This window comes from Neolamprologus multifasciatus, chromosome 5, assembly GCF_963576455.1.
Source record: "Neolamprologus multifasciatus chromosome 5, fNeoMul1.2, whole genome shotgun sequence".
NCBI lineage: Eukaryota > Metazoa > Chordata > Actinopteri > Cichliformes > Cichlidae > Neolamprologus > Neolamprologus multifasciatus.
Window position 1 is genome coordinate 29,759,772 of NC_140443.1, and position 22,880 is coordinate 29,782,651.

Genomic DNA, 22,880 nt, shown 5'->3' on the forward strand with positions numbered 1-22,880 from the left:
CGTTCCGTCAATACGTAATCACTTTCGAACGGCGGGAAAAGGTGTAATTGTTTTTTTTTTGGGGGGGGGGGGGGGGGGGGTTGTTTTTTGGGTTTTTTTATTTTAACAAAATGTGATTTGTCCTAAACTTAGTGGATTTAAATAAGTCTAATTCAGCTATTTACTTGATATTTGTCCCAAAATGTGAATGTTTGCCAAATGAGCTCTTATTATTATGAGCTGATATTTAAAATTTACTTCAGTCACAACTTTTTTCTATGTTACTTTTTTACTTTACTGATTTTATCACAATTTACACAGAAATGTACAATTCCGACCTCTCAAAAATCTGTTTTTGATAGGCCCATAAACTTCTACTTGGGGGCATTTGATGCAGATTATGGAAATGTTCAAATATTAAAATGTGCCGCAGCTGTTTCATTGTTATTACAGTCTTATAACATTTACATTGAACCAAACCCTAAGGTTCCCCTCAACTTTAAAGACAACTAAAAGATCAAATGTAAGACTGTTTTTGTAATCATATAAAACAGCTTGTTTAAAATGTGTGTATTTGTTACTTTCTTTGCGGTATACAACAGGCAACAATAGAATAACAAATAAATTAACACAAAATACAAAATAAGTCATTTACAGACACTTCTGTCAGCAGTCCTCTAATCTACAACTGAGGTGGTTCATTAACACGGGTTACATTTCTGTAGTCATAAATGGTTTAACTGTTGTCCAATATACCACTGATATGTTTTATGACACTCAAGCATGCTCTTAAGCTCTTCATACTGGCAGCTGCCTATAAAGATCAGCAAGAGAGTGCAAGAACATACACTGTAAGCTATTTTTTAAACTGCCGCACTCTGCTGCCAGTCTTGTTTTACAACACTCTGCAGTGGGGGAACCATGTGACGCCCGAAAGGCAAAAAAATAATATAAATAAAAAATAACTTGATTTTTTTTTTCACTTTCAATTTGGAAAAGGCTGTTGAACAGAACAAATTACATGGACATATTATTGTAGTGGGAGGAAAAAAATTAACATTTACATTTTCAAGTATGGTAAGCGTGGTTATGACAAAGTGACGGCAACACTGTCAGTGCTTTTTTCCATGTCACAGTCTTTGTCCGATGATGACGCAGAGGCTGGTGTGTCTCTGAGAGGGTTTGGGCCACCACTAGTCTGCCCTAAACCTTTATTTGGGAGGTCTGCTGTCGGCTCGGCCTCAGGTTCCTGCTGTGGAGCCGTGGCTACAAATAAAACAAAAAAAACCCCCAAACTAATTACAACTAAGAAATGAATGGTGGTTATACAGGCATGCAAATGGAGAGCATAAGAAAATACAGTCTTTGTTTTTGTCAATATGATCCTCAGCATGTTAGTGACGACATGCGCTGTTACCTGACTGAGTGCAAGACTTCATGTGTTCTGGCCAGTGGGCTTGCTGACAGGGGTAATCACAGTAGCTGGTATTCCAGCAGCAGTAGAAGATGGCCTCTTTCCTGCAGTTAGCACACCACTGTTTCTTTTTTGTCTCATCCACTGCCTGCTGCTTCTCCAGCTCCACCTGTTTCTTCACCTCGCTCACCAACCTCTCCCTCTCCTGCTCCAGACTTTGCCGCATCTCTGCCATCGTAAGCTCTAGATTGAAGAACACAAGCGTGACCAAACACGGGTAGAACTAATTGTACAGTGTGAGGGGAAAGAAGACTGCACGGTTAGTAGCTGACTGATAAAGTTCACACCAAGGTTGTGCTTCATTTCGGACAACTCTTGCTGATGCAACCACTGTAATTTCTCTATTTCAATCCTCAGTCTTCTTATCTGTAAAAAAAAGAAAAAGATAAAGGCATACGAGGATAAGGAAATGAGCTGAATCGTTTTCAGTCTATATGCAACCGAGAGCAACCACCTACCTCTGCTACTGTATTCCCTGAAGGATTTTTTGAAAGGTCGTTGTAGATTTCACTCATTGTACCTTTAATTGCATCCATTATCTGAAAGAAAGAAGACAATTTTATGAGGATGTGTCATTAAAAATTATATACTTTGCCTCTCACCCAGACTAATAACACAAAGGTTGTTCTGTTGCTAATATGTCGTTTTAAAGTTGCCCAGTGCTAATGTATCTCGTGTATTTTTACTACACCAGCAGTGTTTCCAGTGAAAACATAAAAGAAATTGCTTGTCTAAGAAAATATGCACTAACTTTATTTGTGTACTTGGCAATGTCTGCCGCCACATCTGCCGAGGCAGTTGGGATATACAGGTCTGTTGCCACTGGTGAAGGTGCAGCAGCCGTGCCTAAACTCGACGCTGCCATCATGGCAACGGAAGCTGGGCTACTGGATACCAGCGTGACAGCTGAAGTGGACGTGCTGAGTAGGGTGTCTTTTTGTTGAACAGCTGGAATAAGAAACACTATTATTCACATGGTGAAACATGCAAGTAGAACATTTTCACCGTAGCCATCAAATTGTAATATTCTAATTCATTTTGCTCTTTAGGTCTGTACATTGTCTAACCACTCTTACATGAAGGAATCTTGACTTGTATTGAGTCACACAGTTTTAGGTCATACTTAGTTTAGTATACCGTGAAGCTTGTTTTTTACCTTTCACCGCCTGTCTGGTCTGATAGCGTGTGCTTTGTGAAGAGGAGGAGACTGCTGTAGAGCCGTTTGCAGCTGCCTGGGTCTGGGTTAGCACTTGCGTCTGGCCTTGCCTGGGAGATGACGCCTGCATTTGTGTGGTTGCCACAGGTTGCTGGTTTTGCTGCTGACGTTGCACCTTCTGCATGTGCCATTTCTGAGAGGAGGTCTGAAATTTAGCTGTGGGATTCCACACTACAGCCCTCTGTACCACTGGCACTGTCTCTCTAGGCAGCAGAGGGCGCTGTTTCTTCAAAGCCGGTGTGGTCGAGGTGGAAGTGGAAGGGGGGGGTGTTGCAGTGGCACTGGATGCAGACGCGAGGCTAATGGTTGCAGGAGAAGGAGCGGTGAAGGAGACCACAGTGACAGGAATGGCCACAGGGGACTGCATGGAAACACTAGAGGGTGTGGAAGGTGCCGTGCTGTTTTGAGATGGGGGCGTTGACGTTATAGAAGCTTTACCTACAGGAAAAAAATCACATCTTATTTGCCAATTTTGCCCATACAAAGTTGATAAGGTTTAAACAAAATAAGGACTATAACATGAAGTGTTAGACGATTTCTAGTCAGACACACAGAGAAACTATAACTGTCACCTTCAACTTTACCAGTAGTTGAATCTTTAACAGTAGCGCTGTCTTTTCTTCTCCTTTTCCTTTCCTTGCCACCTTGCTCCTCTCCAAGATCAATAACCAGTTCCCTCTCTGAGTCAGAGTCCTCCACTGGCACAGTCTGCTTTGTCTCTTGTTTCACCTGAGACTTTTCTCTGGGAACAGGTGATTCCCGAGGTGCTTTGCTTTTCTCTGGGCTCTCTTTTTCTACTTCACTGCTCGTTTTCTCTTTAGTTTGAGCGTCAGACACCGTCACACTGGCTTCTCCAGCTGCTGATTCAGTTGCTACAAGTAAATCAGCTCTACCCTCTTCTTCATTGTTGGGGGAAGGTTGGTCTTTGACATTAGTTTTGGTGGGTTCCTTCTGGGGCTCCTCACTGGGTGTTGTGTCTTGTTCATTCTTGGTCTTCTGCTCCTCATCGCTGCCATACTCACTGTCACTGGAGTCAGATTTATCAGTCTCTTCTGAGTCACTGTGTTCAACACCTTTGTACACATCCACAGAGATCTCACCAATACCTACAAAACAATGAAAGAGGCTGTCACACCACAATAAACTGTGTCCTGGGACATATCTATGAAGAAGGTCCCAAAATGACAAAAACAAACAAAACCCAATTAATATTTCAATTATGGCACTGGTAACAAATTATCAACACAAAGGAATTACAAAACTGGCCTCAGTAGTATCTCTACTAACCCAACTGGGCCTTGCAACTCTCAATGGTTTTGTCTAAGTTCAGCTGGAAACGGCTCTTGATTTGTCTTTTTGGAGATGTGAGGACAGGTGTGGCTCCTTGTTTCTGCTGAACTGTTTCACTCAGCTCCTTTAGGTCCATATCTGCTTTACTTCGATCTAGAGAAAGTGCATACATACAATGCAATAAGGAAAGATCTTATTACTTGACCGTCATAGTGTGTGCAGTAGAAGTGGCTTTTAAAATAGAGGGAGACATTTTTAAACACATTATTGTGTGTTGTAGTTTGTGTTACAAAGACATAAAGGATTCACCTAGATTAAGGTTCAGAATACTTCCTGTCTGTGGTGTCTTCTCCTGCTTGGGGATGCCAGGAGCTTGAGAGGGTAATGATTTGGGGCTGTCCAAGGAACCACCTGCACCACCAGGTCGAGGATGAGCTGGTGAGACTGTCGATAGATATTTGTTTTGAAACAAGGTTTACCATCTACACAATGCAGATATAAGCAGACAGATATATGCAATGCTTATTACATATATATAAATATGTTTTTAACTTATGTTATCACAGTTGCTTTATATCAGCAGATATACTGATTTCCTTTTAAAGGTGACTACAGGTTTAGTAGTTGATAAATATATGAATAACCACATCTGCTAGCAACATACTCCTCATAGTTGATACAGGGGAGGACTTGGAGTGGCACTCACACACCTGTGCAGTCCATGGACTCCTCTCCTGTACTGAACTGGCTGTTTGATGCTTTTGTCTGGGACTTGTCGGTTGTTTCTTGTTCCCCATCTGAACCTGTATGAGCAGAGGAGTTGGTGCTCATGGGTGAGCGAGGCATGTCAGTGAGAGGGAGCCGGCGTCCTGCTGCGCTTCCTCCCACCCCAGCCCCAGGTAACAAGGTCCTGGTCAATGCGATTTTAGGCGATGCGGTCATATCAAAACTCAGCTTGATCTTCTCTTGCTTCTCAGGTTTGACGGGACCTGACGAGGGGTTAGAGGGATCCAGGAGCATCTGAAAATTATTGTCCGGCGTGTACGGCGTCCTGAAGGGGGCGTAATTAAACACTCCGAACTTCTTTCTCATATTCTCCACATAGACCTCCATCTCTTGCATGGCACTGTTGAAAATGCTTTTGGTCTTCTTTACAGAAAAAGGAATTTCCTTGGACATGAGGTAACAATTGTTTAAAGGAACCCAGGCCCTGAAAGAAGAAGATCAATAATATGTCTCTCGTTTTAACACAAAGACTGTAATATGCCACCAAGCCCAAGTAACTGAAGAGCAAACGACTGATACCTGTCGTGCTGCCCAAAGAAGCGAGCATCCACCTGCCCATCTTTGTCCCGCAGAGCTTTAGCAGGCCAGAATGGAAACCCTTTCAGTTTGGCCCACACTAGAGGGTGCGGGTTACTCTGCAGACATACAGTAAAACACTGGAACTACAGAGTTGTACTCTAAAGATTTGTACATTTGAGTAGGTTCTGATAGCATGATCAGCAGAAACTTCAGGTAACTCAGCTTACACAAGGCTCACAGAACCAGTTGTCTCTCTTTTGGCACGCAGATAAATAACACTCAGGGCAAACTTCAATCTCATTCATCTGAAAACAAAACGAAACAAACAAATGCACATTTAAAGATGGCTAAATTAAGTTTCAGATGTCATAGTGTTACCCATAATGAAAAGTAAAGTAATATTTACCTCATGTTCACAGATTTTTACTATCACCTTAGCTGTAGTTGTAAGTTTGTGGTTGCCTGAAATAAGAACATGCAATTATGTAAAAGCTTTTAAATCTTTTAGTCATACTCTTATTTCATATAAGTCAGAATTACTGTTAATTGTCCTCATATGGAAAAGCACTCTAATAACGAGGAATGTGTAATTATCTGCTATTAACACAGTCATGCATCGTGTGCATTACTATACTCATTATACCATAACTGTAGATAAGTGTAATACAGCTCACACATCGAGGAGCATACCTCCGTTGTATATAATACAATTGTGCAAGATCCATTTTGCATCCGCCAAAAAGGCCTCTGTGCAGCCATACATTTTCTTTTTGACATTCTGTGGTGACAAAAAGAAATGATGTTCAAATGTCAAATGATTCAACTTTTCCACATTTACACTATCCAATCGCCGCGACTGCTCAACGTATTACCTTCTCAAGTGTGCAGAGATCCATAGGATGAAAAATATACTCTGCATAATCAGGATGCTGTTCAAGAGACACGGGTTTCTGGAATGGTTCAGTCTAGGATTATGTAAACAGAGAAGAGAGTGAAGCTAAATAAACTAAACTAAACCTTAGCTTTTTTTCAATATTTATTACACCTTAGCCTAAAGCTTATTTTTCAACACCTGTCCCCTCTGCCACAAACCAACATGCTACCACCATGCTACTACTAAAAGTTCTAAAAGCCGCTTCAAACAGAAGGAGGAATACTAGTGGAGGAAGAAATCATGACGGGGTCTTGTTAGTGGTGTAATTGATTACCCAATTATAAGTCTTTCTCTGCGTGGAAGCTGCATGGGGGGAGCGAGATGACAAGCGGGGATGATCCTGAAAGAGAGTGAGAGGGGCAGCTGTATCCTCACCACCAGCTAGGATATTTACTTTCATGGTTTCCAGCCATGTCAGGCCCATCATTATCAAATGATTGTTAGTTGTGTTATTAGAAATTATTAGCACATGCAAATCAATATTATACCATGCTGGACTGTTTGTGAGGAGGTTGCACCTCAGGATGTGCAGATTATCTGATATGACAGATGGTAGTACAGTTATCGTTTGGCTGCAAAAGGTGTCTAAAAATCACCACTGGTCAGCAAAGAGGAGATGCCAAAATCCCAGTGATATACTGCATGTGAACATACACATGAAAAAGAAATTTGTGCCTTCAAACTTTTTAGCAGCACGAATTTCTGGAAACACAGGGGTAACAGAATACTTACACCTGGTTGTTTCATCTTCTGGAGGGCAAACTTTAGCAGGTAAGACAGCTGATCTATAGTAAGCATCATCATGGCTTTGCTCTGAGTCTCTATACACTCGGCAACTGTTATTTTCTAAAAGACACCAGGAGAAAACAAACACTTTTGTTATATCTGCACTGAGCATACGAAAGCCTGACAACCTATCTTTGTCATATACAATCCATACTTACTGGTTGGTCTTATTTTATTAAGCCAATATAAGTACAGGATTAACCTACGCTTTACAACACTAGTATATTTTTCACATTCCTGAGTGAGTACCTCACACTCCGGACAGAACCAGTCGCCCTCGGGCTCGGCTGGTAGTTTGAGACACTTGGCGTGGTACACCCTGGGGCAGAGCTCACAGCAGAGCACCTGGCCCTCGCGGTGGCACAACCAGCAGTAGAAGTCATTCCTGCCGTCCTGCGGTACAACATCAACAGGGTCTGTGGTGAGTGCTGGCTGCTTCACATAGTAAAAGGGACCATGTCTTAGTTCTGACTGGAATGCAGGCAAAAGAAACACAAAGTTGGGGGAGATCAAAATCAGGCCAGAGATTAGAGAAGCCAAGCAGACATGCAAAGCATTGATAAAAAGCACACAGAAGTTACCATCCAAAACACAGACTGACTCTGTTACACACCGACTGCTGCCATAAAAGAATTACAAGTCCAGTTATTCTAGGTAATGTAGCTTCATTCCGTGATTTCAGTCTGTGTTTTATAACATAAAAGGGGAAAACAGTGTGGACAATCTTGATTAAATGGGAATCAAGGTTGTGGGGATAACTAATTATTTACAAAGGACAACATAATGGTCAAAGTGATTTACCACCAATCATTTATCTAATGCAATCATATTATCTTTGTGGACTCTGGGGACTTCAATCATGCCTCTCTATCAGTCACTCTCCCTAACTTCTCCCAGTACGTTAACTGCTGTATAAGGGACAGCAAAACCCTGGATCTATTGTTTGCCAACACAAAGCAGGCTTACAGTGCATCACCCCTCACCCCGCTTGGCCACTCAGACCACAACCTGGTCCTTCTCCACCCCACTTACACTGCTATGGTGAAGAGGAACCCCCCCCACGAAGAAGGTGATAAGGGTGTGGTCTGAGGAATGCACTGAGGCCCTAAGAGACTGTTTTGAATGCACAGACTGGCAGGAACTCTGCAAGCCTCACGGTGAAGACATCGACGCCCTCACCCACTGCATCACGGACTACATTAATTTCTGTGTTGAGAACACTGTGCCTACCAAGAAGATACAGTGTTTCTCAAACAATAAACCGTGGGTCACCCCAGAACTGAAGGCCCTGCTAACAAGAAGAAGAGGGCTTTCTGGTCGGGAGACAAGGAGGAACTTAAGAAAGTCCAAAAGGATCTTAAATACAAGATCCTAGAAGGCAAGGAGTGCTTCAGGAGGAAGACGGAAAACCAACTCCAACAGAAAAACATCAGAGAAGTCTGGAGGAACATAAAAAAAATGTCTGGACACTTCCAGGACAATGGAGTCAATGGTGCCATTGTCACCATGAGAGCTCTCCTCTCACCACAACCCTGCTTCACCCCTATCCACACATCTACCCACAACAGAGCCAACCCCACCCTCCACTCCAGCCCAGCCTCACATCTACTTCACAGCTGATCAGGTGAGAAATCAGTTCAAGAGGACGAAGGCAAGGAAGGCAGCAGGTCTGGATGGAATCTGCTCCAGACTGCTCAGGGACTGTGCAGACCAGCTCTGTCAGATGGCCCTGTACATCTTCAACCTGAGCCTGAGCCTGGAGAGGGTTCCTGAACTGTGGAAGACTTCCTGTGTGGTTCCGGTGCCAAAAATCGCACACCCCAGGGAGCCCAGCCACTTCAGGCCTGTTGCCTTGACATCTCATCTGATGAAGACCGTGGAAAGGCTCATCCTGCACCACCTTCGGCCACTGGTGGGCTCAGTGATGGACCCCCTGCAGTTCGCCTACCGTTCTGGAATGGGGGTGGATGACGCTGTCATCTACCTGTTACACTGATCCCTCTCTCACCTAGAGCAGGCGGGGAGCACTGTGAGGATCATGTTTTTTGACTTCTCCAGTGCTTTTAACACCATCCAACCTGCACTACTGAGAGGGAAGCTGGAGGGAGCCGGAGTAGGCAAACAGCTGACTGCATGGACCATTGACTACCTTACCAACAGACCAGAGTATGTGAGGCTCCATGACTGTGTGGACGAGGTGGTAATCTGCAGCACGGGGGCACCACAGGGCACAGTTCTCTCACCTTTCCTGTTCAGCCTTTACACTTCAGACTTCTGTTATAATTCGGACATTTGCCATCTACAGAAGTTCTCAGATGATACAGCCATCATTGGATGCGTATCAGACGGGAATGATCAGGAATACAGGGGGGGTCATCAGTGACTTTGTTGGCTGTTGGTCTGTGTGAGACCAACGTACTCCAAATCAACGCCAACAAGACAAAGGAGATGATCATAGACTTCAGGAGGAAGTCACCCCCTACAACACCGGTGAACATCCAAGGGAAAGACCTTGAGATAGTGGACTCTTATAAGTACCTGGGTGTTCACCTCAACAATAAACTGGACTGGACTACAAATACAGACATCCTGTATAAGAAGGGCCAGAGTCGACTCCACCTGCTGAGGAAACTGAGGTCCTTCGGAGTCTGCAGGACTCTGTTAAGGACATTCTACGACACTGTGGTAGCATCTGCCCTTTCCTATGCAGTGGCCTGCTGGGAGAGTGGATGCACGGACAGGGACAGGAGCAGGATTGACAAACTGGTGCGGAGGTCTAGCTCTGTGCTGGGATGTCCCCTGGAGTCTGTGGAGGTGGTTGGCGAGAGGAGGATGTTAGTAAAGCTGACATCCATCATGAACAACCCACATCACCCACTGCATGAGTCTGTGAGTGAGCTGAACAGCTCCTTTAGTCAGAGACTGAAACACCCTCGCTGCAGGAAGGAGCGCTTTCGCAGAACATTCATCCCAACAGCAGTTAGACTATAACTCCTCAATCACGATGTCATAGGTCACTGGAAACTGTGAACATCCACGGTCACCACTTCATGCATAATGGACCTTCCATGTGTATGGACATGTGCAGGTATATTTAGTGTGTACATGTGTGTGTGTACATGTCTATAAATAGGAATAGTAGTGGTACAATAGTTATCTCAAGCTATATAGTTTATGTCTTCCATATTTCCAACCATATCCATAATCACATACTGTGTATGCTACCATTGTATATAGTGTATTATCTTACTTTTTTCATTGATTGTACTTATTTGTATTTTTGTATTTCCTTCTGATATCTGTACCTGAGCTGAGGTGACGCAAAAATTTCCCCGTTGTGGGATCAATAAAGTCTTATCTTATCTTAATGTAAATTTGTGATCTGCTTTGAGCAGAAAGCAAGCAAAGCGTTCACATGGCAATGCAAGCTAAATCATAAACCACAAGTAATAATGTAATTATTATAGTACAGATTGTAGGGAATTTTACTGAAATACTGGCAACTATAAAAGAATTTGTTAAAATTACAGCTGCACAGACTTCACTTTCACATAATACTCAGGCATTAACAGTATTAATCAGGTCAAAACTAACAGACAAACATCAAAAATATTCAAAGGAGCTTGCAAAGAGAAGCGTCTGGACTTCTTTAAGTTACTTGAAGACGTTTCACCTCTCATCCGAGAAGCTTCTTCAGTTCTAAGGTCAAATGGTGGGGAGTCCCAGATTTAAACCTAGTGGGATTGTCCCCTCACAGAGGGACAAAAGGACCCCCTGATGATCCTCTAATCGCCTGAGCCAAGGTGTGAAACTGGGTGTGGGTCCCAATCAGCCAGGGTTTCGGGTGAGCTCATTGTGAAACCTGGCCCCACCTTATCATGCGAATTCCTGAGGTAAATGGTAAATGTCCTGCATTTGTATAGCGCTTTTCTAGTCCGGAGAAGGACCCCAAAGCGCTTTACACTACATTCAGTCATTCACCCATTCACAGTGCCCTGGGGCGCACTGACAGAGGCGAGGCTGCCGGACACAGGCGCCACCGGGCCCTCTGACCACCACCAGTAGGCAAACATGGGGTTAGTATCTTGCCCAAGGATATTTGGCATGCAGCCAGGAGGCAGCCTGGGATCGAACCACCGACCTTCTGATTAGTGGCTGACCTGCTCTGCCACCTGAGCTACAGCCACCCCAGATGGCCCAGGATGTGAGTGGGCGTTAAGGCGTCTGGGGAGGGAACTCAAAACTGGATTATAGATGGCAGAGAGTTGGTGTCGTAAACCACCGCCTCTGTTCAAAGATGGTTGCTCACAGTGCAGTGTACATAGATGGCTTCTTTCACTCCTCTTTCAAACCATCTGTCCTCTCTGTCCAAAATGTGAACATTGGCATCCTTGAAAGAGTGACCTTTATCCTTAAGATGCAGATGGACAGCTGAGTCTTGTCCTGTGGAGGTGGCTCTTCTGTGTTGTGCCATGCGCTTGTGAAGTGGCTGTTTGGTCTCTCCAATGTAGAGGTCTGGGCATTCCTCGCTGCACTGTACAGCATACACCACATTGTTAAGTCTGTGTTTTGGAGTTTTGTCTTTCGGGTGAACCAGTTTTTGTCTGAGCGTGTTGCTGGGTCTGAAATGATGTCATGCTTGGAGAAAACCCTCCTGAGTTTTTCTGATACACCGGCTACATAGGGGATGACAATGTTGTTGCGTCTGTCCTTCTTATCCTCCCTCGCTGGTGTCTGATCTTCTTTGAAAGAGGAGTGAAAGAAGCCATCTATGTCCACTGTGAGTGACCATCTTTGAACAGAGGCGGTGGTTTACGACACCAACTCTCTGCCATCTATAATCCAGTTTTGAGTTCCCTCCCCAGACGCCTTAACGCCCACTCACATCCTGGGCCATCTGACCTCAGGAATTTGCATGATAAGGTGGGGCCAGGTTTCACAATGAGCTCACCCAAAACTCTGGCTGATTGGGACCCACACCCAGTTTCACACCTTGGCTCAGGCGATTAGAGGATCATCAGCGGGTCCTTTTGTCCCTCTGTGGGGGGGACACTCCCACTAGGTTTAAATCTGGGACTCTCCACCATTTGACCTTAGAACTGAAGAAGCTTCTCGGATGAGATGTGAAACGTCTTCAAGTAACTTAAAGAAGTCCAGACGCTTTTCTTTGCAAGCTCCTTTGACTACGATGACCTGGATGACTGAGAACCTTCACAGACATCAAAAATATTGGACATGGCCTCTAAATCTTATATAAGCCCTATCAGAAACTTCCCAACGATACAATACATCACAAAAGAATTATCTTGTGCTATTAAAATTGTGTAACTTAGTCTGAGTTGACGTAAACTTAGTGAATACTTTTAGCCTTTAATTAAGATAATACATAAGAGCAAAATATATTTTCTTTTAACTATATAAATGTATCCTTAAAAAGTTTGGACTGTTGATATTTTTATCAATTTTACTATCACTATAAAATATGATCAACTAGTTGTTGCTGTGTTATTATTATAAATATAGTTTATTTATAAAAAATCCTCAGCTGTGAACTGACTGGTACCTGGTCTTTGCTGCTGCTAACAGCACCTGGTTTCTTCTTCTTTTTCACTGGGCACGGTGAGGTCTCAGCAGAGGAGTGACCGTTGGATGACTGAGAAGGACTGGGCATCTTTCTTTTTGGTGCCACCCTTTCTGTTGAACCAGCCTCTGAAACTGCAGACAATAATCAGAGATCAAACAGACATATTGATTCTAAAAGCAGGAAAAAGTGGCACAACTGAGTGGCGCCACTAAAATAGCTTCTTTCAGATGTAATCTTATTTGCAAAGGGTTGCCACAGGTGAACTGTGAGTTAGCGCGTCTAATTCATAGTAATAAACCAAACCAAAATCACTTTACAAATAAAAGGTATAGAAACGCTGCAGGTGGAGAAAGAGAGCTTTACCATCTGAATACCTTGCATACTTTATTTTTACCTTTGGACCGTGTTGAGATCTCCATTTCTTCTGTTACAGCCTGTTCTTCTGTTTTTCCCTCTTCTTCTTCTTCCAAACTGAAAAGAGCATCGCCACAGGTATTCAAATGTGTAGTGCAGTCAAATGTAACGGACAGCTGAAAATGTGTCATATTGTTATTTTTCTAAATGTTTCGGGGGGGAAAGACACCGCGTGGTGCATGAGGAATGTTACTTTCTTAGTGTAATTATGATTGAACCAAATTGCAAGTAAAAAAAAAAAAAAGGACCAGAATTAATAAAGCTCACTACTGAATACAAAATAACCTCTCTTATTAATGACTTCCAGTTGTGAGGTTCATTAGTAGGTATGCAAGTGGTCAGGTTTTCTTAACCTTATTATATAACTTTCTGGATCACCTCCTATCATGTGAGAAAAGTTATTTTAGAGAAAAAATGATAACAGGTTTCTGGTGAGAGTTGGGTCACATAGTCGGGAAAAGAGCTGAGCTAAAGTACCGCAGGTTTCAAAGACTTGATGTGAATGATATCCAGCAGTAAGTCTATGTCATGTCAAGAAATAATTCCTTTGATTTTCAAAGGTAAAAAAGGTAAGATTGACTTTAGAAGATAGAGTAAGCAAAACCTCAACAGTACAACACAACACTGCAAAACCTGAAAACAAATGCTCCACTGGTAATAGTCCTAACAATTTATGTTAATGTTTTGCAGCTAGAAGACTCAAAATGAGAGAGCAAACCAATATACCAGCAGCTCAGAACAAAGGCCACATCTTGATCTCAAGGAAAGTTAAAATTAACCAATACTGAGACAACATGAGTACAATGTGTGCTGCCATTCTCCATTTATTAGTATTAGACACATTTCTCTACTGACCTAATAAATAGTAAATATGAAAACACAGGAAAGAAATGTCTGCGTTTCCTGACATCCAACAAGTTAACAGCATGTAAATAGTCTAAACAAAAAGTAATATTCATTAATCGAGCCAATACCAGCCAGCGTATCATAGTGGAAAGCACAATCACATCCACAGTTCTGTTGGAGAAAAAGAACATTCAAATGCAATCCAAAATGTGCTCTCAAACCAACAGGTTTTTTCTCATCTGAGTCACCTTGGTTTACAGGTGCTCTGTTTGTCGTTTCTTTTGTTATTACGTTTTTTTCTGACGCCACAGCAGATGCAGTGGCCTCTGTGCTCAGATGAACCAGGTTTTTACCATATTTATTTCCCCTACAGAAAAACACCTTTTAAATGTATTGTTTTCATCCAGCTAGAATACTGCTTCCATTTCGATTATCTTGTTCCCCAACCCCCACACCCTTCAACCTCCTCAATCCCTACAGTAAGATGAAATGACATCCAGAAATACAGCACGTCTATAGACAAAAATAAGAGTGCAGTGAAACTGCTTTACTGGCCTCCTCATCCAGCCTTTCTGGACAGCCTTAGACAGTTTACCCCTGCACCACCATGTCCTGTCCAGGCCAGGAAATACAACAACACACAAAGGGAAAGAGAGACAGGAGGGAACTCACTGCTGTCTATCCTGACAAAATCCCTTTATAAATCAGAGACCACAGCACGTTCAGTTCAGCACATTGTAACCCTGTAACCTTCTGACACATCCCCTTCCACACCCACCACTGCCATAACAATCATGCCTCAATGTAGGAAATGAACGGCATACCTTTTTTCCTTACTCACATACAGATTCTTCAGCCTATTCTTTAATCTTTATCTTTATCAATTGAGGACGTTGGGGGATGAGGGAAAAGATGGGTCCAGGTTTCCCAGAAGGCCTTCTCTCCCTGCTGCTCTCTCCTGCAATTGACAATCTTTAACCTCGGCTGCGAGCTGCCGATTGGCTCAAGCACCACACGGAGGTGCCTGATTGGGTGCTCAGCTCGGTGTGCCACACAGGCTCTCTTCTCCCCGCTCTCCTCAACCACAATGCTGCAATGCAGAGAGGACTGATCCTCGCTGTCACAAAAACACTCGTGAAAACCAAGTCCCTCACTGCCTTAAAACTCCATCCAGTCATACTCTGGCTCTGTTCCTTTTATCAGACATGTAAGATGCAGCCCTACGGGCTTGACAAGGAGGGGATCAGATTCCTTCTCTCTGTGCTCTCAGCCAGTATATGTGTATGGCGTCCATTTTGAAGACACTCTCTCTCTCTCTCTCTTTCTCCCTCACGCTCTCTCTCTCTCTCTCTTTGACCAATGTGCACACTGCACACATAGCACGTACACACGGCACCAGTCAGATCTGCTGCACAGGACCACATGCAGCTTATGATGTGCCCCGGCATGCTGATATATAGCAAGGGCCCTAAAGGTGGACACAAAGATGAGGCTGAAAAATGTCACAGGCCTTTTAGACACTATGGACTGCATAGCCTCCTTCCTCCATCTACTGTCTGCCTGAAAATCTGAGCACACAGTGTGACGTAAGCTGACCGTTAAAGCAGAGGTATTCCTTTTTTTTAAGCCAAATATATTTATTTCCTTACATCAAGTACCTCAAAGACATGGATAGAAATAGCATACACAATTCAAACACAGTTCTCATAAAACATAAATGCAAACTACGAGATAAAACAGATACACGCTCAAGCGTTTGACACTAGGAAACAGTTCTTGGATACTCCTGGTAAAAAAAGGAAAGTGTGATGAGCGAGGCACAGAAGTCACTAAGAATTACTAAGCAAATGACCAGTTTTCTGTGGGAAAACCATACCTTAAAACATGTTATATCTATTTAAACATGCGAGGAAGGACTCTGTAAAGGCACAAACCAAACTAAAAAGGTGTGAGTGTATCTGCACAGATCCTGCAAAAAGGCGTAGTGGAATGGGGGGGGGGGGGGGGGGGATTAAACACATTACCAGACACCATTCACAGCAAACTGAGTGTTGACTTTGTTGTTTCAGTCCTTACAAATCGCTCCTGAACCCTGGTCTAGCACATTTATAAACACCATATTATATCCAGGCCATAACTCCACTGGTTACATTTGACTTGCTCTGTCCATTATAATCATTATCAATAATGTTACATGCTAAACCGACAGAAAAATGACACAATCATTGACTGAATTTAAAATTTTTATCTGCTCCATGCACACAAAACACCAACACCATTATGCATAAACAGAATTCAATCTAACCTGGTCGACTTCAAAAAGGCTGCAAAAGCTTCTCTGGATGAGATGAGGTTTCTGTGCAGAGCCTTTTGAGAGGAAGTCCTTCCCTTCTTTCCTTCTGTCTTACATACAAATACTCAGTGTGCTTGGAGCAGAGGGACAGAAAGGGGAAGCTCTCTAAAATGGCTGACACTCAGCAGCAGAGAACAACACTGGGAGGCAGTGCACACCATTAAGCTCAGGCAGTTTTTCCAAGCTCGTGATAAATAAGCAGCTACAGCATATTTACTCAATAAATCATTTGTATTTTTATAATAATGATCAGCTCACAGGCTTTTTAACAGCATGTTTGTTTGTTGTTGTTTTTTTTTGGGGGGGGGGGGTTGCATTCCCCATTCTGGGGTGAACTGGGTTTCGGATGAAAATACAGTTTTATCATTTACAGTCTGTTCTTCCCTGCCGTGTTAGTCTGGCAAACAATTAACAACAGTACCCTGCTGCCTTGCTCTCATTCTTGTTCGAGGTCTAAATTAAACTTGCTGTGCTGTCAGTTTACCATCTGTTAATTCCTCTGGGATCTCCTCTCTGAACTGCTCTCCCATCCTGCCTGGTTTCTCTCACTGGGCCTGTCAAAGGCCAGGGACAGTCACAGAACGTCACTTCTCTTTTGAACTTTACAAAAGGAAGCAGGTTTTCTTAGTCAGACCATACAATGACCTTGGATGTGACCTATGGCCCTCTACTATGCATATCCACAGAGCCAACCAGCTAGCAGAGGCTGTCTGTTATACTATACCATGCATTGCTCTCCTTCCAGGCTCCACTCCTGTGCTGTGAGTGACAAATATGCTTCCCCTCCCCCATTCTGTCAGACAAACCTATATTATTACTCAGGCACAGATCTGGTGCCTCATAGACAAAGTAGTATATGTGGAAAAAGATGAAAATAAGGCTTACCTCTGTGGATGCATGGCTAAATACTCTGTGTGATATGTCAATGCTTATTAAAACATGGAGGACAGCCCTGTCAGCCCTCACCCTGCTCAGAGCACAGCCACGGCTCTCCAAGCTGTCCGACTCAACTGTTCAGATAAAAGCTACGCTAGGACTGGCTCCATGTGCTGTCAGCATATAAGGCAGCTGCTGATTGGCTGGTGTATTTCCTGGCTGCTTGTCTTTTGTTTAGCACAGGCAAGCTGAAACGCAGTACTCAGAGCTAGCAGGAATCTCTAGGCCCAGATCAAAATAATCAGCCACTGACAACCCGCACATAACAAGAAGCCTGCAGACAACTTGCTATAAAGGAGCTCTTCAGTACAGCTACGAACAGCAGTCAGCAGTCACATGCATAATAAACAGGCCCGTGTGGTGTTAGAAAGGAATTTGTCTCACAAGTTCCCACCCTCAAAGTAAGCTGACATCATAGGAAAGATAAGGAAACTGCTATGTAAATAAAAAGCAGTGGGTAGGCAGACACTACATGAAATGCACTCTGTGTGTTTGACCTGTAAAGGTTCAGTCTGAACACCAAATTACAGTCATGTGTTTCAGTCATACCTGGGCCTTTGAACTGGTGTTGTTTGTTGTTAACAATGTGGTTGCAGTGGTTCAGTTTCTGTTATCACTTTCAAGCATGCAGGATAATTCAATAAGAGTATAAGAATCTGTATGTTACTTTATATTTCATTGTAAAGGGTTCACACGTGTTTCTTTTTTACATTAGGCTTTATTTTCACTTCTAGCATTAAGTGAAACTTATAAAACAAAAATTTAAAGTTGCCTAATTTTGACCAACCTTTAACTAAGATATAAGTATTTCAGGGTGTTTAAAGCATAAGCACTGTGCGTCTGTGCACACGGTCATGTGGAAAAGAAAGTTTCCACAGGACTCTGCAATCCTGTGAAAAGTATAGTCCATAACGCAGAAGCAATAATCCTAAGTACTTGTTTTCTGTATAACCTTTTTTCAGTCTTTCCTGTCACTGAGGAGCAATTTTGAACCACTCTTCTTTATAATCCTGCATAAGTTCATTGAGGTTTGCGAGCATTTCTTTATGCACAGTTCTCTTAGGCCCTCGCACAGTGTTTCAGTCAGGCTGATGTCTGGCTGAACCACAAGAACACCTCAATTCTTTTCTTTTTCAGGCATTCTGTTGTGGATTTGTGTGTTTAGGATCATTGTTCAGCTGCATGATGCAGTTTCATGAAAGCTTTCACTCTCAGACAGATGGCAAAGCAAGCTCAAATAATTACCCCTCCACGACCATGCTTGACAGTTGGTATTTGTGCTGATATCCTGTGTTTGGTTTTGGTCAAATATCTCCACTTTGATCTCATCTGTTCAAAGGACATTGTTCCACCATTTGACCTTAGAACTGAAGAAGCTTCTCGGATGAGAGGTGAAACGTCTTCAAGTAACTTAAAGAAGTCCAGACGCTTTTTTTTTGCAAGCTCCTTTGACTGTTCCAGAGGTCTTGTAATTTACTCTGATGCTACTTTGCAGAGCTAAGCGGCCCTGTAAATGTTCTTTTTGAGTGAAGAGGCTTTCTCCTGGCAACTCTTCCAAATAAGCCATACTTGTCGTTTTCTATTTTCTTTCTCTAATTGTAGTGTTATGAACATTTAACGTTATAAACATTTAACATGCTAACTGTAAAGCTACTCTACATGTCTGTAGTCCAAATTGTAGCTCCTGGCTTTTTTTGCAGTTTCTCTGAGCATTGTATGGGCTGACCTTGGGATGAGCTTGCTGGGAAGATTGGCAGCTGTCTTGAATGTTTTCCACTGTTGAATAATCTGTCTCACTGTAGAATGACTGACTTCATGTTGTTCGGAAATGGAAATGAGGAGCAGCAATTACTTCTCTAAGATCACTGCTGATGTCTTTCTTCCTTAGCACTGTGTTAACACACAGCTGAATGCCCCAGACCAGCAAACTGCCAGAACATCTACTTTCACAGAGGTAGTCACACTTCATCAGTTAATCAAGTCCATTTGATTAGCAGTATCTGACGGCTACTTATCCTCTTAATTCCTATAGAAAGAGCAAGGGAGTACCTCTTCCTGTGAAAACTACGTGTTTGTCTCTTTGAAAATAAATAAAATGCAGTGCGAGGGACCACAGAGGTATTATCTGAAATTTACACCCTTAACTTTCTCATTCATGAAAACACTTTACTCTTTATAACTGAGTCATTATAAATGTAACAAAGTAAATTGTGCTGTCAGTTTATTCCTCTGTGTGGTGGTGAATAAAAACTTGTGGCTAATATTCTTCAAACAAAGAGCCCACGGATCTGGCTTGTTTAGCAAAGATATATAGACTCATAGCTCAGTGCTCACTGCCAAAATAAAATTGGCATTGGTGATGCAAAGCCATCTACAGAACAATAAACTGCAGATAATAAACTACCCACCGCTCCTGTTTTCTATTCTAAATTCCAGGCATACATCTTGGCATGGAGTAATATGCTAAAGAAAGGAAAGCTGATTATTATTCCACTGTGAGGAAATGGTTATTCAAAAAAGCCAGAGTGCAATTACTGTTGTAGATTTCTGAAAACGTATAAAGTTTGTCTTCTAAGCACCACCTGGCTCCTTTCCTCAGACGTTTGTGGCCTCTCTTCTACAGGAAGTAAGACAACACTGACCTCTAGTGGTAAAACTTTATCACAGCATGCCACTCAGTAGCCCATAAATTCACTGGACTTTAAATATTAACAAATTCATCTGAATTAATCTTCTAGTCCAAATGATAGCTTTTGTCTGTTGATTCAGACACATATGCTGCAAAATGAAGGAAATGAGAAGAAGAAGAAAAACAAGAAAAAAAAACTGCCCAAATTCTTCTCTTCGTCTGTATCTCAAATCACTAAATACCTCTTAAAACAGAAACTGCTAGCTAGAAAAGTACCGGGTGTATGTAATCTATGATACATGATTAAATAGGAAGTTGACATAGAAACCTGTAAAATAAACTATGACTACACATATAACTGTGTAGAATCAGACTTTAGAGGCCCTTCTGCGAAACTGTCTCAACATTTAATAAAGGTTTTAGGTATGATAATGAGAAAATTAAAAATTAAGACTCCTTTCATGTATGTAGCCTGTTGGTTGCTACCTACCAAAAGTTTCTAATTCATGTTAATAAAAAACTGTGTGTCGGATATATGAAGCAAAATAAATATCATGTTTCCTAATATCAAATGATAAGGGAACTGTTCCCACGACACCTCTCTAGCCAAATAAAACAGCTCAATAATTAGCTTGATAATTAGCTATAGTTGTTACCGCATAACTCATTTCCAACCATTTTATGGTCGGAAAAAAGTCGTAAAAGTCTGACATATAAACTTTAATATACTTGTGCCATACTTGTCTATTCAAGCCGTACGGTTAGGTGTCCACACTGCAGACTCTGCCCTGTGACCTTCGTATTTCTGAGTGGAGCTGGAGAGCTAGTAACTAGCCTGGCAGGCCCCAAGATGGCGCCCTAGTTAGATTTTTCCGGTGCTCCCCAGCTCCTGATTTAGATTTATTTTCCTCTCTCCAAGCACATCAGTTCTGCGGGTAAAATAAATCTCCCTGTCACTGCGCATGTTTTGTTTTGTTTTACCAGGTTCATTTCTTGTTTTTCAGGAAGACATTTACGTGAATTGCCCTTCTAATAATTTTGCTTTACCCACTGTTTACCCACAGAAGTGATTAGGCTACCTCAGAAAAATTCCTGACAATGCCCGGGTGACTTAAATATATTTAATTTTATTAATATCTTAGTTATGTGTCTAAATGTAGATGTTTTCACGTTTAACTGATAATTTGATTTGTCTAATTGCTGAAATGCAGCAAAAGTCTCTTTTTCCCCCTGCATCTTTGCACTAAAAATCACACTACAGCTTTAATAAACGGTATAACTTAAAATCGTTCTTTCACGCACAGAAACGTGGAATGTGCAGTGATCGTGTTTTTGTCCTTTGTGGTCATACGCAGTGTTGAGAATGGGGGGATGGGAATGGGTGCGGGGCAAAGAAAGGCATGTGGTTAGCTGTTTGCAGGTAAACCGGTCTGAATACATTAATGATTGTGGGGCTATCTCCTGTCCTTTCAAACTGCTATCTCCTGTCCTTTCAAAGTGGTAGGGGGAGGGGGAGGGGATAAAGTGTCTTGTACTGGGGGCAGCGGTCAGTTTTCCATGTTTAGTGGGGGAAGGGGTACAGACAGAGGGCCACTGGGCCCCTCTTTGGCTCTTCATGGAATGCAACTGAGGCTCTCTATAGGCCAACAAACAAACCAAAAGAAATGAACAACAAAAAGGCACTTTTTTTCTCTCCATGAAAAGCACTCATGGGTGTGGTTCAATCCATAAGTCCTTATATGCTCATGTTAGAATGATACTTTATTCATCCCAGGGGGGACATTAAAATGTTGCAGACACTAGACACACTAAAATATAAATATGTAACAAATAAAATGTAAACTCTCTATATTATAGTATATAGTATATATAAAATATACTGTACATGTGTACAAGATAAACAAGATATTACTTGTGAAAAAAGTCCTGGAGACATGAGCAGGAGTTGTAAAGTCTGACAGACAGGAATGACTTCCTGTGGCACTCTGTGGTGCATCATGGGTCAAAATGGCCTCATGATCACGTATGACACCCCTCAGGCAATACTTACCGTCTTCACAGCAAATAGATAAATCAGAGTGCAGGGGTGGCTGCAAGTGCTGCAGCTGTATGTGTCATCTAAGCAATTAGCTGTAAAGATAATATGTGACCAGCCTTTCACTTTTTTCACACCGTTTTGTTACACCCAAAAGTACAGTGTTCCAACAGGAAAGATCAAGTAAGGATCTAACTGCATATTTAATACTTCTGCTTGTTCGCTCCCCGCGCCCTCATCCTGCTGTTTTCTCTCCATCTTTTACCCACGCCCCTTCTTAACTTGTAAAAATTCTGAACTGGTGTGCCTGAGAGAACACTGAGGAGATTATTTATTTTATTTTTTATCATCTGTGTTACAGCTCAAGGGCCACAGAGATTCCACTGTTAATTAAAAGAAATATGACAGTATGCCATCAGTCTGTGTGATACCAGGCATGCTATTGATATGACTGACAGTCACTTTGCAACTGATATAACTACAAGATACTAGTTGTGTGCTGCAATGAATGGTGTTAGATAAGATTTCACTGTACATAGTATATAAAAACTCTATTACTATTTACAGTTAGTTAGTTAATGTTTCTATTGCTATTTCTATTGCATGCAATTATGCTGAATTTTGCTGACATTGTATTATTAGTAATATATAATTCCTAACTTAAATAAATTCAAAATGGCTATCAGTGTTATGTTGATTAATTAATAGGAATAAGAAATGAGCAACATTAAAAACGGATACTCTATAGATATGGACGGCTAAGTAGTTTGTATGAAGCTGCTTTATGCCATTAACACTACATGTAGTGTATAATTGAAAATTTACATCCCCTAATAATATCTGTGTCTGCTGCTCATATTACCTAAGGGTATTAAAGGAACGTGTAGTTCATTTTCAGGACGCGCCAAACACTTTGATGCGACCTATAAATGGGGAAAACTACATTACCCAGAAGCCCAGTCGACCTGCTACAAGCTGGCTCCCTCCGATCTGGGAGTGCTTCCCATTTAAACAAACACGGTCTTGCCGAAGATGGCGGAGAGTTTCTAGAGGCGTAAAACAAACTGGTGTACTCAATGAAAGCGTCGAAGCCGGTGAG

General features: G+C 42.2%; 2 protein-coding genes across 11 annotated transcripts in view; one reads left to right on the forward strand and one right to left on the reverse strand.

The window, feature by feature from the left end:
* Positions 1–249: 249 nt before the first annotated feature.
* zmynd8 (zinc finger, MYND-type containing 8) lies at positions 250–22,844 on the reverse strand. 10 transcript variants are annotated; one of them, XM_085159063.1, is made up of 22 exons: positions 17,067–17,183; positions 16,134–16,254; positions 12,963–13,039; positions 12,548–12,699; positions 7,234–7,455; positions 6,931–7,044; positions 6,473–6,538; positions 6,137–6,229; positions 5,955–6,042; positions 5,671–5,726; positions 5,492–5,569; positions 5,265–5,380; positions 4,670–5,169; positions 4,269–4,403; positions 3,957–4,112; positions 3,242–3,775; positions 2,610–3,107; positions 2,205–2,401; positions 1,912–1,992; positions 1,741–1,819; positions 1,397–1,636; positions 250–1,245 (listed from the first exon to the last, which is right to left on the reverse strand). In XM_085159063.1, the coding sequence occupies exons 3-22, from the start codon at positions 12,985–12,987 to the stop codon at positions 1,067–1,069; spliced, it is 3,609 nt and encodes a 1,202-aa protein (XP_085015189.1). In that variant the 5' UTR covers positions 12,988–13,039; positions 16,134–16,254; positions 17,067–17,183; the 3' UTR covers positions 250–1,066. The 10 variants fall into 10 exon arrangements, with proteins under 10 accessions (XP_085015189.1, XP_085015191.1, XP_085015190.1 ...); XM_085159065.1 differs by lacking the exons at positions 16,134–16,254; positions 17,067–17,183 and adding an exon at positions 22,730–22,844; XM_085159064.1 differs by lacking the exons at positions 16,134–16,254; positions 17,067–17,183 and adding an exon at positions 20,487–20,597.
* LOC146519038 (nuclear receptor coactivator 3-like) overlaps positions 22,761–22,880 on the forward strand; it is a 33,016-nt gene continuing 32,896 nt past the window's right edge. The window contains exon 1 of the mRNA XM_085159053.1: positions 22,761–22,875. The gene's annotated coding sequence lies outside the window, so the exon portion shown is untranslated. The remainder of the gene's footprint in view (positions 22,876–22,880) is intronic.

Coding starts and splice junctions, on each gene's coding strand:
- zmynd8 (XM_085159056.1), bottom strand. CDS start 16,973: ATGGGGGAGGGGAAGCATATTTGTCACTCACAGCACAGGAGTGGAGCC. Junction 3,776..3,956: donor GAGTTGCAAGGCCCAGTTGG/GTTAGTAGAGAT, acceptor ATTGTTTTGTAG/GTATTGGTGAGATCTCTGTG. Junction 1,637..1,740: donor CGAAATGAAGCACAACCTTG/GTGTGAACTTTA, acceptor TCTTCAATCTAG/AGCTTACGATGGCAGAGATG.